Here is a 17,342-nt window from a genome sequence, read left to right on the forward strand (position 1 = left end):
TTCCAAAATGAGAGGTTTGACGCCAAAGTCTTTCTGTATGTATTTCTGTCTATGGCATCGTATGGGTATCGTAGATCTAATACGTAAGAGCCAATTTTGATGCGATTTTGTTAATTTGAAGTTGTCGTCGAAGTCTCCTTTCAGTGGATAGTTGTTTAATACAAATAGGCCAAAGTTGGTGGCCGCCATAAAGTATCGAAAAAATATTTCTTCACAACACCTCTATGTAGGATTTGGAAAGAACTTTCCTAGTAAAATATATCAATTTCCAAATTAAATATATGGGGACCAGAAGTTTAAATTAAAATTTAACATTTATAAGTACATGAACATTGTTGTGTTTACTTCACTTCAGTCAAACCCTTAAGTATAAGTAAGTAAGTAAGTTTAAGTAAGTAACAATGGAAAGACTAAGAAAGATTACTTACTATTACTTCCGGGATGTAATTGCACAGATTCGGCTGATGATGATTTGCCAGCGACACCGAGTGGTTCGCATGTTTCCTCTTTCTCACCACCATTTTCTGTAAACCAGAAAAATATCATGAACAGATATGTACAATAACCTATGTTATTAGTTTATACATACCAGATAAGATGTTAATACAAAAATACTGGTATCCTATAATAATACTATAAGATATATTGGAATCTGAAAGTTTCATGGTTTTTTCATTTGATTTAAGTATCTAGGACAGATTTTATCCTTATAATTGCCCCTTATGATCGATGCAATAGACAAGGTGTCGTTTTAACATGTTTTAGTCGGTAAAATTCTCGGATGTGGATGTGATAAGAGAATTTTCAGATATCTTTGAATGCAATTTTTTTCCTTCAAAAATACAGAAATTTTTTACTACTATATTAAGAGTACTTTATATACAAATAGTATTACGAAATTCTGTATAAGTAGGTATCAGTGTTTAAAAGAAAATTAACGATTTGCATATCAGAAAGTTATATTTAATTGAGTGGTAAGTAATATTTGATTTGAATTTGAAGAGACACTTGACATTTATTTAAAATTTTGACGTAAAACTGATTAGAAAAGGATATTTGACCAAAATTTAAATATGAAATAAGAGTAGAATAAAAAATATTATTCAGTTTAAATCAGGAAATAAGTATTATAGTACTAATGAAACAAATAGTTGCTCATACCAAGTCCAGCGACCATAGACTTGGCCCGAGCCCTGCCTACGCTGAGGGTGGTGCGCGGGTCGCGCCGCGGCGGCGCCGGCGCGGGGCTGCGACCTGATATACATACACACAGTTATCAATTATACGTGTTATAGTGGTCAAGTTCTATGTTACATACATATGTTATGCAAAAATGTAAAAATCGTTAGATTATAATCTTTGTGAAACCTTTAAATTGTAAATTGGGCACTGATTAAAATAGGTTAGATTCGATTTATTTAAAAACTATACAGCAACAAAAGTAATACGCCATAAATGTAGAAGTTAATTTACTATACTATATGATCTACTAGCATACCATACGCGTTGCTCTAGCTGTAGCTAAATTTATTGTTCATTATAAATGATTGGGATAATAAATCGAAATAAAAACTATCCCATACCTTAAGTTGGACCAAATTACACATAAAATGTCAAATTTCATCAAAATCGCTTGAGTTTGTGAAGAGTTCATTGGGAACATACATCATGACACTGGATTTTTATATATCAGGATGTGTGTTACACCACTTTTACATAGTCTGCGTTAATGAGAAATTTTATAGTCACATGACAAATTTTTATTCGATTCTTTAACTTTAATTTGATCGTTTATTTTATTATATTTACTTAAACATATAAATCAAAGACAAGAAGCTACAAAATCATGCTATTACTAATTTTGTACACATATACATTCACCATTAAAAATGGTCCTTCGAGCCTAACATAAAAACAATGAGTCAACCAATTTGATGAACAATGAATGAATGTTTTAATATTGATAACGTTTCTTTCTACATTATGAGAGAAGAAGAGCACAAATAAAAAAATAATAAGTTTGACATGAATGTTACATACCACCAGCAGCTTTTCTCGGTAGAGTGGCGGCGTAAGGCCGGCCGCTGGTGGACAGTTGACCCTGCGACTTGCTGGTCGGCACTGTGCATGTATTGGTCATCTCGCCGTTACCCGCTGCGAAGTGGGAGAGTTCATGTGTAACTATGTTATCTATGATTCTTTTGCGTTCAAAGTCATTTTTTCTATCACGCAATAAGATGGTAGGATTTTTCGTCGCAGGGCCAAAATGTCGATGTACACTTAGTGTTAATGTAAGATGGAGTGCTAAAACAAATTGAGTATGACTCAAATTGAGTGACAGGTATAGAGTATAACTAACCGTGAGTATGTAGCGAGACGACCGTCATAGAGACGAGCGCGCCCGAACTGCGGATGAGTTCGACCACGTGCTCGTGGGACGCGCCTGACACGTCCTCGCCGTTTATCTGTAAATATATTAATATTATATTTATATTAACAGTTATGTTATTTAATTAAATGTTTTTTAGTTTTGCAGCGAAAATATATATTTTTTTATTATTTAACTTTTTTTAAAATCGTATTATAGTAGTCGCTTACCAAGAGATTTTTTTACAAATTCATTTTTCAAATGTGTTTTAAAAACGTTTAAAATTATATATGTACATAAAATTACTTTTGATTAAAGTCTCGCGGGCGGCGTATTAGTTGTGTTAAACGTCAAATGTATACGGCATTATGTGGTACGTAAAATTAGAGAGGTGTAAGTCGCGCGACGGTAGATTATCGTGTCAGTGGGGTGCAGACGGAGAGCGGGCGGACAGTGAAGGTCTCACCGCAATGAGAAAGTCCCCCTTGCGAAGGCCGGCGCGGTCGGCCACGCCGCCCGCGTCCACGTCGTCCAGGTACTGCAGCGCGGGGCAGCGCTCGGACGGGCGCAGCTCCATCAGCGGCGAGGACGCCTTGGCGCCGCGCAGCACGAACCCGAAGCCGCGCCGCGCGCGGTGCAGCACCACCGTGCGCGTCTCCATGTTGCCGAACCTGATGCGAACGACACTTGAGATTTATTCCAATTAACAAAAGCGCTCCATGCAACTTTGTACCTAAGCGGAATATAGCGTAGGTTCAAAATTGCATGCACGGCGCTCTCGCGCGTGATGATTGTGTTGCTGAACACAAGCGTTTCATGCATTTTTGTACCTAAGTCGGATATAGCGTAGTTGTAAAATTGCATGAACGGCACTCTGAGCATCGCAGTACTGTTGCAGATGGTGTTACCGGTACCATAATTAAATAATTAGTTTCCTTTTATATTGCGAATGACTTACAAATGATGGAAAGAGAACACTGCCTAAATAGTTCCATTATGTTAAAATCTGTCTTAAATCTATTTATCTAATTAAATATTTAAACAATTCTTATCTATATATAAATTCGTGAATAAGTCCTCATAAATAAAAAATAAAGTTGTGCTAGTTAGCGTTAGCTTATACAATTTAAGACCGACTGAACATATTCTAATTATTTTTGGTTTGTTGGATTTGTTTACAATAATCTACCCGGACTGTACCCGAGCAAAAAGCTATTCAAATAAACAGAAATTATGAATAAATAAAAAAAAACCTGTTGATACGAAACTTCTGAAAACATTTCGCGAAATACGTCGACGCATTAGTAACTGCAGAATATTCACTCAAGTATTTAATAAAATGCTTCGATAGGCACATTGGTACACTCGACAGTGACCCTTCTGAACCAAATGACAGCTGAACCAAATAACAATGCCTAATTTGTAAATAATATTGTTGATCAATCTTGTTTTGTTCTGTGCAATGTTTTGAATAACCTATGATGTCATATCATCTAATAAATAAACCTTTTTATCATTTAATAGAAAAAAAAGAAATGCATATGAGTATTTTTTTAATTTTATTTAATACTCTCACTCTGCATTTTTCCCTGTACACATTTCCACACTGTAATCCGCTTCTCGCTTTAATTTACACAAAAAAAAAAAAATATCGGTCTAGTGCAAGCCGTACTCGCGAGTACAGGTTTCGTACAAACAAGCTAGAGAGCAACAGCAATAAGCAATTGGTCACCTGTCCAATTTATGGCCGTGTCAATATTTGCTTAAGCTTAACTGTTATTTGATGTAATAATACAACAACAACAACAACAGCGGCGGCATCAGAAACAGAAAATCTCTAAAAAACTTCATCTATCACTGTTTATGAGATCTGGAGACCTGGTGACAGACGGATAATGAGACAGACAGGTAGACAGACAGCGAAGTCTGTTTGTTGCTTGTACTATTCCGTTTTAACCTTTGAGTACGGAACTCTAAAAATGGATATTTTTTCTTATACATATGAACGTAATTAAAAAAAATAAAAGCCTTACGTTTTCTTAACCCTCGGAGCGGTGGCGCTGTAAGTTTTACTGAGGCCGACTTCCCGGCGGCCGCTCACCCGCGAGTGGTGCATTGTTCCTGGCGCAACCACCTGAAACGTTTTAAATGGTTTTATTAGAATAAAAAATGCTTATTAAAATAATAAAAACAGACTGATATTTTGTAAAATCGAAATAGTAAATGTTTCTTTCAAAGAAAGTATCACAAGAGGCACGTTTGATATGGAGATGAGTTGATGATTTTATAATTTATATTCCAGAAATTTAATTTCATATATCTGCAATAACAACTAATGGTTCGTGTCAATGAATTTTAGGAAAGGTAAACGCATATCATGAGGTTACATTGCAAAAATATGAGGAACTTAGACATAATCTTTTGGAATCGTTTTATAAAGTAATTACTCATTTGTTTCTTACGCCAATATGGTCAGCTCGCACCGACAAAGATACATCTACCCTCTCCCCCACAGATGATGGGCATAAAATAGTAGCAAGTGAATGCTACTGCGTTTCGTTCGACGAGTGTGGGAGCCAGATGCTCGTATTACTCACTTTATGTAACTCCACCCTACTAGTACAGAAGTAATAACTTAAGCCAATCAAAGCGTGCGCCTGAGAGAAATGACCAGACTGCCACTGTAACGCGTTACGTAACGAAGTTTAACTTCCCATAAGAAGACATAAATTCGAAAAGCAATAAAGTGCAATGCGCACCTGATGCAGATGCGCGTTGTGGCGCAGGCGCACCTCCTGCACGCAGTGCGCGGGGAACAGCCCGCTGGCGCCCGAGCCGCGCACGCGCCCCTCCAGGTAGCCCTCGTCTGTCGACCCCGTTACTGGAATAGACAATAGTAGTTTGCTATTTGATTTTACGTGGATTATAGACGTTTTGTGTTTGTTTATTTAAACGTGTGTCCTCGTTGTCTGATGAGAGATGTCTGCAATAATTTTGCAATATTCTCAATATTGCAGACGTATTGCACATTGAGCAGGTAGTTTTGATCCTGCCAGTGTCTGTGTGAATGTCTATTTGCTTGCTTACTCTGTTAAATCAATTTATTAAGTTTCTTTTAACTCTTAGTACTTGATTTGTTGTAAGTCACGTTAGTGAATTGTAATCTGCTCAAGAATAGTGTTATATAAGTTTTTCGTATTAATCATGTATTTTCTCAGTATTCAGTCTTTGTAGGTATTAAGCACGGTAATTTCTTCTTAAATAAATTACGTGTTAATTGAAAAAAAAAAAATACCTTGATGGTTGCTTATTTATTTAGTTATGAATGAATATGATATTATTCACAATGGCTGTTAGTGTGCCAGATGTATACATTACAGCTTAATTAAAAAGTAAAGAACTGTGTTATAAGGTTAAATACTCTTTTTTCAATACTTTAGAGTACAGATAACTTTTAAATGTACATTACATTTAAAAGTTATCTATACATTTCACGTCAATGTAAATAAATATTTTAAAGAACCTCACTTCCAACAAAAACCTGCAAAGAAAAATTGAAACGTTATAAACTTTTCCAATGAATCCTATGTACCTTCAATAATGTCCCCCTGCGAGAGGCGCACGTGTCCGGGCGCGGCGGGCTCGTAGGGCTGCAGGCACACCAGCGTGGCCGGCGGCTGCAGCGAGCACGTCGTCGTGTCTGAGTTGCTCGTGCCCACGCCGCTCGAGTCCGAGATGATGTCGCTAGTGTCGCCCAGGCTCTTATCTGTTAACATCCGCTCGATAGCAGCGTGTTTGGGGGGGCGTTCGACTTTGGATCACGAATTGTTTCAGAGACAAATTGGGAAATATTTATTTTTCAATTTATTGGAATAAGAAAACGCAATAAGTCAACCACCGACACACAGTTTATTAATACGATTTGTATCGTGAATTTACCAAATGAGACACCTAACATCGTTCACCTGCCGCATAAATCAAAATCGGGGCAACACTCAGAGCACAACACGTAAAGATCTATAGGAAGGGTCCTAGAGGACTCGCGACTCGTCCTCTGGGATGAAGCGAAGAAGCGAACGGTGAGAACATCTAGAGAACATGCGATGAGGTGTGCGGTGTGTGGGTGTGTGGTGGGTGATGGTTGCGGCTCACCCGTGACGATGCTGGCGTCGTCCTCGTGGCTGGGGTGGCTGGCGTCGCTGAGGCTGGAGGAGGCGGAGGAGAAGGGGCGGTCGCTGCAGGGCGAGGGCGAGGCGGGCGCGCGCCGCAGCAGCGCGTCCAGCTCGGGCGGCAGGCGCGCGCTGGACGCCAGCGAGGAGCGGTCGCCCGCCCACCAGCCCCACGCGGAGCGCCGCCGCGGGTTGTAACGCGGCGGCCCGCGGAACGGCACTGTAACCACCGGCCCCCGGCCCGACCGAATAAAGCGTCCGACCGAATAGAAATACACGTGGCCAAACATAAAATTATATACCTGCCATATATATGCGTGTACCGATAACTAGTCATTCGATAAATACAACCATCACCGTTATGAAAAGCAATGAAATATTCGCCCGGTAGATTGATGAATGATGGCATGCAAGAAATATGAATAAATTAAAATTCTATTAAATGCTATAATATAATCTATTTGATATGTTTCATAGATTAATGCACAGTAAAACCCCTTATAAAGCGTCGAAATAAAATAAATAAACTAAATCTATGTCTAATAAACTAATATAAAGATAGTAATAGATATTATTATTATATCTTAATTCTTAACCTCTAAAACTTACTTATGAAGCACCAGTGAAAGCCATGCAATATTATTAAAGAATATTTAACTCACCAACTTCTTCGGTTTTGTAATTCTTTATAACTTCAGCTAATTCTAAGTTTCCTGCTATTACCGCAACCTGGAAGTATTATGATTTATAATATAATAATACTCATAATATAAATCCTTTAATAGAATTCCAATCATCATGTAATTTAATACAGTTGATGAAACACAATTAATACAGTTATATTTTCGCGCCAAAATGATTGAAGTGATGTTTATACATTGATTAGACAACTCATCAAAAATAAGACAAAGGATTAGAACTATTTAACCGTAATAAACGAAACATTTTAAGTAATATTAGATTTAAAATTCAAAACATTCTGTCATCATTTAAAATTCTAAAGTACCTAATATTGAATTGGTTCATAGTCACATTTATTTAAAATGATAAGTCTAGTGTATTTACACAATTTACTGTAACTTCAAAATATTTAAAAGTTATTCTGTATATTCTTAAATTACCTGATAGGGAGTCTGATTGGCGAAATTCAAGGACTCCTTATCGCAGCCCCTGAACAACAATTGTCTTGCGCAAGAGTCCTGCGCGTTGACTGCGCAAACGTGGAGCGGCGTGTTGCCTGACGCATTGCGGCTGTTCATGTCAGCCCCATAGAAGAGGAGGTGGTCTAGATGTTGAACCAGGCCATTGCGACATGCCTGGAATATGATAAATATTTTGTTAGATGAAAAAAAAATGGTAGAATAAAACAATAACAAAAAAGAGTACATAATAACTTCGCTCAATGCAATAAAAAATAAAACATAAAGAATGGAATGTCATGTATAAAAAAAGCAATTTTTTTTATTAAAAGTTGACGTTCCAAATTTAAATTGGAACTGTCCGCTTTTGCTGCAAGATGTTTATAAGGAGAGAAGAATAAAAAACAATACCTGATGAACTTCTTGCCATCCTTGTAAATCAGTAGCCCCGATAGTGGCATGATCATGTAGTAACGTCTCACACAATAATGGATCGGTTTTATTCGTCACAGACAGATATAAGGGTGTGAGTCCCTTGCCATCCTTGTAATTTGGCGATGCGCCAAGTTCCAGTAGCGTTTTGACAGCTTCTAGAGAATTCTTTTCAACGGCTCGGTGCATGGCGGTGCTGCCATCTTTAGTCCGGTAGTCGAGGAGAGCACCGCCATTGACGAGTGCTATTAGGATTTTGGCGGGTGTTTTTAGGCCGGCCGCTATTGATAGAGGCGTTTCTGAAATGAGATAATTCTACGTTACTTGCTGACCTGGTTACCTTTTGTTTTGATTTACTTTTATCTTTTAGGCGTATGAAAAATAGGTGTTGTCCAATTATCACACCTATTCCAAACATTCACACAAAATTACATAAAAATTGGTCTAACCGACACACAAAACACATTGAATGTTTGCTGATTTTTTGATCACAAATATATTAAGATAGGTTAATTTATAAGGCAAGACAACACATACGTAAGTGGCACATAAATCATTCAAACAAAAATTTACATTTATATTTAGAAATAATACCGATTAAAAATGCGTTTGCATAAAATTATGTACAGTCGCTTTCAAGGTTGGAGCATCAATCTCGGATTATACACGGCTTAATTGATACGATTCACAATTCTAACCTACTCTGCATCCTACACGGAAATGTCAATTTTATTTGTGAACACTTAAGTGTGTTATTACTATAAATGAGGCTATAAGGAGAGTATTTATCATTAAAACAATGGTGTGTAAGTTATTAGATGAATAGCTTCTGTTTGCGAGGCTACGCTCAAGTAGGTAGTGATTTATTTTACGCTCGTGTACACATATTGTTTTATGGAAATGTATTGAAATTCAAAGTGTAGCGGTGTGTGGTGAATGTTCTAGAAATAGAAATAATTCAAATATATATCAATTTTAAAGAGAACGTTTTAATTTTTTAACATGCTAACATTAAACTTATGAATAATTTAGGTTATAAATGTGTATTTGAATAATCAAAACTCGAAATATGACTTTTTGGATAAAGAAAAACGATCGTCTCAATTACGGAAAAGATAATATGGTATATATAACTAGTTCAAATATAATAATAATAATAGAGTAATACCAAAAACCCTCAAGCTTCAGATATGTTTACAGACAACTGTACAAGCTTTGGTTTTTGGAATCAAAACTTATATACAAACTGATTTGATTTCCAAACTTCCATTAGCTTCAGTGAAGTGATTTTATTGTTTCGTTATCTTATCTTCGATCCGCAGGCAATCGTACAAGCAAACAAAAGTAAAATATCGCTCAGTGAAACTGTTACGGGTCAGTGTGTTGCATACAATCGAGTTAGAATGATCACAATACTTCGCTTTTTAGACTAAGTCTCAGGGACAGATATCAGTTCCCACGTACACTGTTGAGCGAACTCTAGGAGAAAAGTATTAGTTGAAAGATTTGAAATCAGCATTTTTTTTTTGTATTTAACCGTATTTAAGTATTTAGTATTAAGTTTTTTTGGGTATTTAGTACTAGCTGCGCCCCGAGGTTTCACCCGCGTAAGTTGGAATCCCGTAGGAATATCGGGATAAAAAGTTGCCTACTTGTTGTTCCAGTTGTCCAGCTGTCTACGTGCCGAATTTCATTGCAATCGGTTCAGTAGTTTTTGCGTGAAAGAGCAACAAACACACACTTACACATGCTTAAAAACTTTCGCATTTATAATATTATAATAGTGTTTTATGTATGAACGAACTGAGTCGCCTGGTGTAAAATGAACCACGCCGCCCATAATCATCCACTCCGCAAGGAAGTGACTATGTTGCTGTCCTCAAATAAAATGGTCTCTAATCTAAATTATAAATATCTTACTAATACGAAAATACATATAGAAGTTAACGGGTACCTTTGAAAGTTTAGATGTAATGGCATAAAATGATTTACCCTAAGAGTATTTGGGTACCGGTATTCTCAAAATTACCTTCCATATCTATATGTGCCCCGATTGGCGTCTCCATTGTCAGGTCTTAATTAGACCGCAATGTGTTTCTGCTTTATATAATGCCCATAGATTACATTAATTACGAGAATTATTGCGCAAGCTAATATGTTGAGTAATCGCATTGTCGCAAATTAATTCTCGCGGTTTAATGTGCTGTAGTTCTCGATAAGTAGATTTTATCTGACGATATGTAACGAGTCAAAGAAACCTTAAGTAGGTTTATTGAGTTATATATTTAGTATATTTAGTATATTTTAGTATATTTTCTATATACATTATAAATGAAGAATACTTATAAAACCTAGGTATTCCTACCTATCAACAAATTATTATAAAGAATCGTTTGGATGAATGCGGAATCCATGGAAGAAATAAACACTTATTGAAGTAAACGTTTTATTTGCAAAATGTATTAGCCGAGCTGTTGTAAGTGAATTTCCTTTTATAGTACACTTGCTTAAATCTATTTAAGAATTCTAATTGCTTTTAAAGTGCATTAAGGGGAGTTACACGAATACTAAATAGATTACCTCCAGTTTCTTGGCAATGGAAGTTAGGGTCGAGTCCCTTAGCGCACGCTTTGGTAATTTTGTCGATCTGTCCGTGTTGCACGTGTTCCAGAAACCGCCGCAGGTTCGCTCGGGAATGTAGCGCTTTCAGTGTCTTCTCGTCTAGTTTCAGCATCTTGTATACTCGTCGTTTGTATTTTAACTGGAAAATTAGACTGCGAATTAGCGGTTTGAGGGAAACTTTTACAGTTAGAGCATTTAAACTTAAAACGCAACGGTTGTGCGACGGAAAATAATATGCTTATATAGATGAAATATGATTGAAATAAGCAATCAATGCTATTATTCAGTTCACAAAGTATCAAAAACTTGTTGTATTTTGTAAAAAATACCGATAGTCGTAATTCGATATTTCACCATACTAGGACGACACCTAATCCTAGATTTGTAGAGAAATATAAAAAAAAAGATTTAACTAAAAAAACATATCAAATATGATACAATCGCAACTCAACTAATAAAAAAAACGGCCAGTTAAATACAATGGTTTATAGGAGATTTAATAATTTTTGCGAAGCAACTTTCTTTCTCGGCCGTCCAACAGTCAGTGACAGACAAATAACTAGATTTAAACGTCTGTTGAGCTTTATGGCTGACGAAGGATTTCAAAAGCTATCGTGGACCATCGAACTTATAGTTGTTGGGACTGTTGAAATGTTTAAGTATTTATTCATTAGTTTAGTATTAAAGTTGCGTAGATCGTGTAGGTATTAAGCAAACATCAAATTCAACACATCTGTCATATTAATATTACATCATGTAATATTAATATGTGAAGATAAGTAAATCTTTTTATTGCATGTGTATTTTTTCAGCACGCTCGAAGGCGTAAACGGTTACTATATATTGAAAACAGAAGACCAGACAAAGGCTGTTCTGCCTTAGTTTTATCATTTAGGGATATGAAAAATAGATGTCAGCCGATTCTAAAACCTTACCGATATACACACAAAATTTCATTAGAACCGCCCGAGCCGTTCCCGATGTAGAAGAAAAAAAAAAGTCATCCCATTTCCCAAAAAACCAATCGTTATAACGATTAATATTGGTAATAAGCATAAATCACAACAAACGTTAATAAAACAAAATTTTTGATATAGTCTGTAGTTGATTTCGTTAAGAAATAACTAGTTGAGACTCACCTCAAGATAGCCAACAGGGCCGTTGAAGGGGTAGTCGCCGAGTCTCCTCTCCTCGTCCAAGAACTTCCCGGCTTTCCCATTGACCGGCGGACAGAATAGGCCATAGTTGAAGCTTTCTTTTAATTCCTGAAACAATTTCGTTGATAATTTAGTTCAAAAATACATACAATTAGCGTAAATGTATGGTTTTCTTCTGTGGATTTCGAAGTTAGACAATAAAAACAAACATATTATACAACCATTATTGGATTTATGTATAAAGCTTTTGAAAATATCTTAGAAAATAAATTGAAGGCACAAACGTATTTAGAACATCATGTACTTTCAATTGGTTTTAAAGTGATAAAATTTATAATAATATCCGTCTTATACACAACACACCTAAATACCCTACACCCATAATAACACAAAGTAAAATTGATCAAAGCAAATGATCCATTAAGTTTCAAAGCGAACTTCTGAACTAAAGGGCTTGCTTCGTAGAATAACCAGGCGTCTGTTGTTATCATCAATCACCCGTAGGGAACTCCAAGAGCGTTATATTTATTACATTACAACAATTAATCTCAAGTGATCACTAATAAAAAGTACACTCGTTAGCAAAAGTAAAAAGTAAAATGCGCCTGAGTTAAATGAACGTCGGCTTAATTACAGGCTAATGTTTGAACGCTTAACCTTTTGCTATTTATTTCTTGCTTCATATTTATTGTTCCATTGAGAGATAAGAAAACATATCTGCCTGTCGCTATGTATTAATTGGTCTATACAGGGATGACAAGATAAACAAATCTATATACCTAGATACAATATAAAAAACTTGTAGCATAATTAGTGTTATAAATATATTTTAATTAACAAATTGAAACCGGTCTAATTAAGAAGAAGACTAAATAGAAATTATAGCTAAAGAATATCAAAGTGTAATACATTATAAAATATATATTTATTCGATATAAATCAAATTTAGGAACTGAAAACTTCCAAAAACCTGACAACATATTCTTCAATTAGACACAAAAAAAAAAATCATCCCAAAAACTTCTTCAATATCCAACAAAGGATTAAGGACATAGAAACCACAACAAAAAGCACTTGTAATTTACTCATACCCTAGCCCACGTACAATCATTTATTGTTTATCCGTTCGTACAAATAACGATAAACATCGATTATAAATCATGAAGCTCCAGCGAACGATTTGCATCCAAAGGATTGATGGAAGCGCCGTCAGAACATATTGCATAGAACAGCGCTGCCACTCCACGTTAGAAATGATTCACCTTATAAATGACCACACGCGGTTAATTTATGACGCAATGGATGCAGACCGAGCGCTGGCTGCGAGATTATGTTAGCTTTGAGAATTTTCTCGATGTTTGTGATTAACGAACTGTACCACATATAGATCGGTGTTTAGTTTAAAACATACGTTTGTGATTTTCCAAAAAATTTGCTTTGAACAATAACAAATAAGATTTTATTTCTTCCAAAACTTTATCGAGTGTGTTTAAAAGAGAGTTTTCTCTCGTTTTAGATCGTTTAGTGACGTTGCGTTAAATCTAACGTTTATAGAGGAAGAACATTGAAAGGTAATAGGATTATTTGTGACATAGCAACCAATATAACGAGGAAATCTTATTATAATCTGACCTTTTCAACGTAGATTTATGTATACTATTATAAAACCTATAAGGCATTAAATATAAGTAAGTATATGCTGCTCTCGCCTGTCTATATACATACCTATTTTTGCATTATAGTGCATTTTATATAAGGTAGTAAGATAAGATATTTAATAAACATAATATACAAGACAATAATATAAACATAATATATTGAAGTCGGCCTTCAAACTTAATAAACGTATGCAAGTAATTAGGTTACATGGACGTAAAATAAGCCTAAATAAATGGTTAAATAATAAAATAACATTAAACGTTCCCGTTTTCATATAAAGTTTATTGAATATACTGAATGTAGTTTCTGCTATAAATCGTGAATAATTGCCGCTTTGTTTGTTAGTTGTCGAATAAAATGGGCAACCATTTAATGTATATCTGCACTCAGGTAATAAATAAGAGAAATGTTTAAATTACGATCCGAATAATGGTTAATAAATACCATAAGTGGATATCCATTTCTAAATCGCACAAAGATCAATAATAGTGTATTGGATGTAGATATAATTTAAATGGGAATGCGGTTCGTAACATTAATGAGTTGATTTTGTCTATGACTGATTAAATTGATACTTCAATTATCTGGAATAATCGCTAATCATATCGCGGCTGCTGAAATAGCAGCATTTTGTGATTATCATAACTACTAGGTACAAAAGTATTATAGAGATTTTATTTTTAATAGCTTCCTTATTCATCGTTCCAAATACAGTAACAAAGCTATTAAATTATTATTATGATTGAATTTTGACTTACGATTGAGGTCTAGAATGCTGTGTATGAGAATAATTATATTATTATTAATCATATAAAGATAATAATCGACCAAAAGAATACCTACGATATGTAATAAGTGCTAATTTATGTAAATTTTTATAACGAGTAGTAGTATAGTATGAAACAAAGTCGCTTACCGCCGTCTTTGTGTGTGTCTGTATGCTTAGTTCTTTAAAATTATGTAACAGATTCTGATATGGGTTTTTTTATAGATAAAGTGATTCAAGAAGGTTTACACGTATACTAACATACATTAAACTTCTCTGGATTTAACGCGTGCGCCGCTGCGGTTAAAAGCTCTTTTAATATACTAGTAAATATAAAAATAATTTGTAAAACGAGTCACACGAGTACACAACATCTACGTCTTTCTTTCTATCAAACGACTTCACCATCTCGAAATTAAATTATTCAAAATTGTAATATCCCCATTTTTCAAGCGGTTAAATCAGATTAAATTACTCGAAAAATAAGTAAATTTGAATCATTAATTATTTCATCTAAGTTCTCGTTTAATAAACACGGCCTTCCTAGTGCTCCGTATGTAATGAAACAAGCCTCGAGCAACTGTTCGTACTATTGCAACGGACAGACAGATCTGCAGCTTTGATATATAGAAGCCGACAACTCTGTTTCATGCGAACGGTTATATTAAGATTACAATTACAAATTAATATTCACTACGAATATTGTTTGGTTAGTTTAAATAAATAACAACGGAATTATTGTATCAATTGTGGCGATTTATTAAGCTGTTATGATTAGTAATTAATGAATAAGAATTATTCTCTGGACGTGCATATGTTTTAGTTTCGTTGAAACAGTCAATTATTTGGTTAAATATTTTAATTGTGTTATCAAGGCGATAGGATCTTTAACAAGAACACGTTTTGAGTAACGCTCCTCACCACTTAAATATACATTAATATTATTAAATTTTTTTGCGACTTCTTGTATTTCAATGTAACATGAAACAATTAATGCATACAATGAAATAAGACATCGAACGTCCATATTTACGCTTACTTGTATTTGCATACCTTGAATTATGATGTTAATAAAATAAAGATCTCAACATAACTAGATAGATTACGTACCATTACAGGTACATCAGTTAACTAGTAATTTAAACCCTGTCATTAAACTGAAATAGCCAGCTTGTTTGTTCCAGTTCATAGCGTGGGTCGGTACACTTGATTTTTTGTCTCCATATAGGGGCTCAATGGGTCCATGTTCCTATTACGGTATTTCCTCGTTTTTATGGCCGCTCATATCTGCTCTGTTACCAGCTACATACCTGTCGTTGGTGTAAATTAAATACGTGAATGGTGGATTTATTTGTAGTGTGAGATGTAATTAGCTGATTGTAAAAGTAGAAATTATTTATTTATTTTTACTTCATTGTTTACAGAGTGACGTGAAACAATAAAAGATACGTATAAAAGTAATAAATTAATAATAACGTCTGTTATAGTCTGTGCCAACTTGTCACAGTTAAAATAATTTTTATTCATTATCTGTACCCAGTATTGAAGAAATATAGCCCATTTATGTCAATTATCTAATTGCTAATATAATAACTGTTTCAATGTTAATCATTTGCTATATACAACGATGCAGAAAACTAAAGCTGGATCAAACTGTTAGTAATATAAGAAACTGATCATTGATATAATACAATTTCTAAAGAACCTTTCCCACAATTATACATTAAGTGACATCTATATCACTGACACCGATCGTTAAGAGAACATTAGCATACAGCATCTGTATTAGTGGGCGTTCGACATTGCTACCTTTGCATACAATGCTACGATGTTGACATCTAAACGGATTTCTAACTAATGTGCAAAATTAAGGTCATCTTATACGGCTCGCGGATAGTGAAATTAATTTAGATGTAATTGGTCCGGAATGCTCTACGAGTCTATTACATTAGCTGTAACCAGTGCCCATGTTTTGATTAGGCTTCATAAAGAAAAAGTGTAGACGTTAACACGAGAGATAAATCTTTGAAACGTGTTTTAATTACTGCGAGAAACGAGTGAAATTAAATAGATTATTTCGAAAAGTATCAACTAACAACTCGTGGGTAACATAAATGATTTATGATCGTTTATTGATTAATACTCGTTCATGTTTAAAATTTAAAAAACAGTTTTATATCTGCAGTATACAACATAATATCTTACTAATACTATAAAGGCGAAAGTTTGTCATGATGTGTGTGTGTGTTTGTGTTTGTGTTTGTTGCTCTTTCAAGCAAAAACTACTGAACCGATTGCAATGTAATTTGGTACGTAGACTTCTGGACAACTGGAATAATATATAGGCAACTTTTTATCCCGATATTCCTACCGGGTACGGACTTACGCGGGTGAAACCGCGAGGCGCTACTAGTATAATATAAAGCTGAAAAGTTTGTTTCAGTGTCTGAACGCGCTAGTCTCAGGAACTACGATCGATTTTATATATTCTTTCGGGGTTCTATAATATGCGTGTCTTGAGTGCTATAGATGCAGATATATAGTATTTGCTAAAGCCTTGATACATTATTGCTATATGTATATATTGGTATATAAAAAGAGGAATGCAATCATAATCATGTGTTACGTAACGTAAACTAATATTTCACATCCACTTCACATAATAAGAGAATGCGTTTTTATGATAATCTCGCACTGTACTCGACCCAGTTCACCGTTTTAAATTCTAGTTATATTTCATTACCATACAAACACAGAGAGCGATAACGAAATTGAAAAGAATTCAAGAAAGTGTACAATTTTATATTCAAGGTTACGAATATAGTAGTTTATTGCAGTTTAGTCATATATAAAGAAAGAAAAGAAAGAAAGAAAGAAAACAAGCTTTATTGCCACATAAAAAAAAAAAACACAAATCCACGGAAAAAGTAATATAAATAACAAAATTAAAATTAATATAAATTAAAATTAACATAAAAAAATTAACATGGCAATCGGGACAGACTCAGCCATGCTGACGGGCTTTAACCC

General features: G+C 34.8%; 1 protein-coding gene across 10 annotated transcripts in view; it reads right to left on the reverse strand.

The window, feature by feature from the left end:
- The window catches only part of LOC119833694 (SH3 and multiple ankyrin repeat domains protein 3), a 159,081-nt gene that overhangs the window by 7,324 nt on the left and 134,415 nt on the right, over positions 1-17,342 (reverse strand). For 7 of the 10 annotated variants that reach the window (XM_038357837.1, XM_038357835.1, XM_038357834.1 and 4 more), the window contains 14 exons: positions 11,870-11,995; positions 10,689-10,869; positions 8,088-8,407; positions 7,659-7,853; positions 7,200-7,266; positions 6,521-6,757; positions 5,961-6,134; positions 5,128-5,249; positions 4,402-4,502; positions 2,835-3,039; positions 2,360-2,465; positions 2,041-2,154; positions 1,162-1,254; positions 429-524 (listed from right to left, as the gene is read on the reverse strand). In XM_038357837.1, the coding sequence (XP_038213765.1) occupies positions 429-524; positions 1,162-1,254; positions 2,041-2,154; positions 2,360-2,465; positions 2,835-3,039; positions 4,402-4,502; positions 5,128-5,249; positions 5,961-6,134; positions 6,521-6,757; positions 7,200-7,266; positions 7,659-7,853; positions 8,088-8,407; positions 10,689-10,869; positions 11,870-11,995 (2,137 nt within the window). The remainder of the gene's footprint in view (positions 1-428; positions 525-1,161; positions 1,255-2,040; positions 2,155-2,359; positions 2,466-2,834; positions 3,040-4,401; positions 4,503-5,127; positions 5,250-5,960; positions 6,135-6,520; positions 6,758-7,199; positions 7,267-7,658; positions 7,854-8,087; positions 8,408-10,688; positions 10,870-11,869; positions 11,996-17,342) is intronic. The other 3 variants (XM_038357843.1, XM_038357842.1, XM_038357841.1) reach the window with 2 other exon arrangements.

The sequence above is a fragment of the Zerene cesonia genome, chromosome 17 (assembly GCF_012273895.1).
Source record: "Zerene cesonia ecotype Mississippi chromosome 17, Zerene_cesonia_1.1, whole genome shotgun sequence".
Lineage (NCBI taxonomy): Eukaryota > Metazoa > Arthropoda > Insecta > Lepidoptera > Pieridae > Zerene > Zerene cesonia.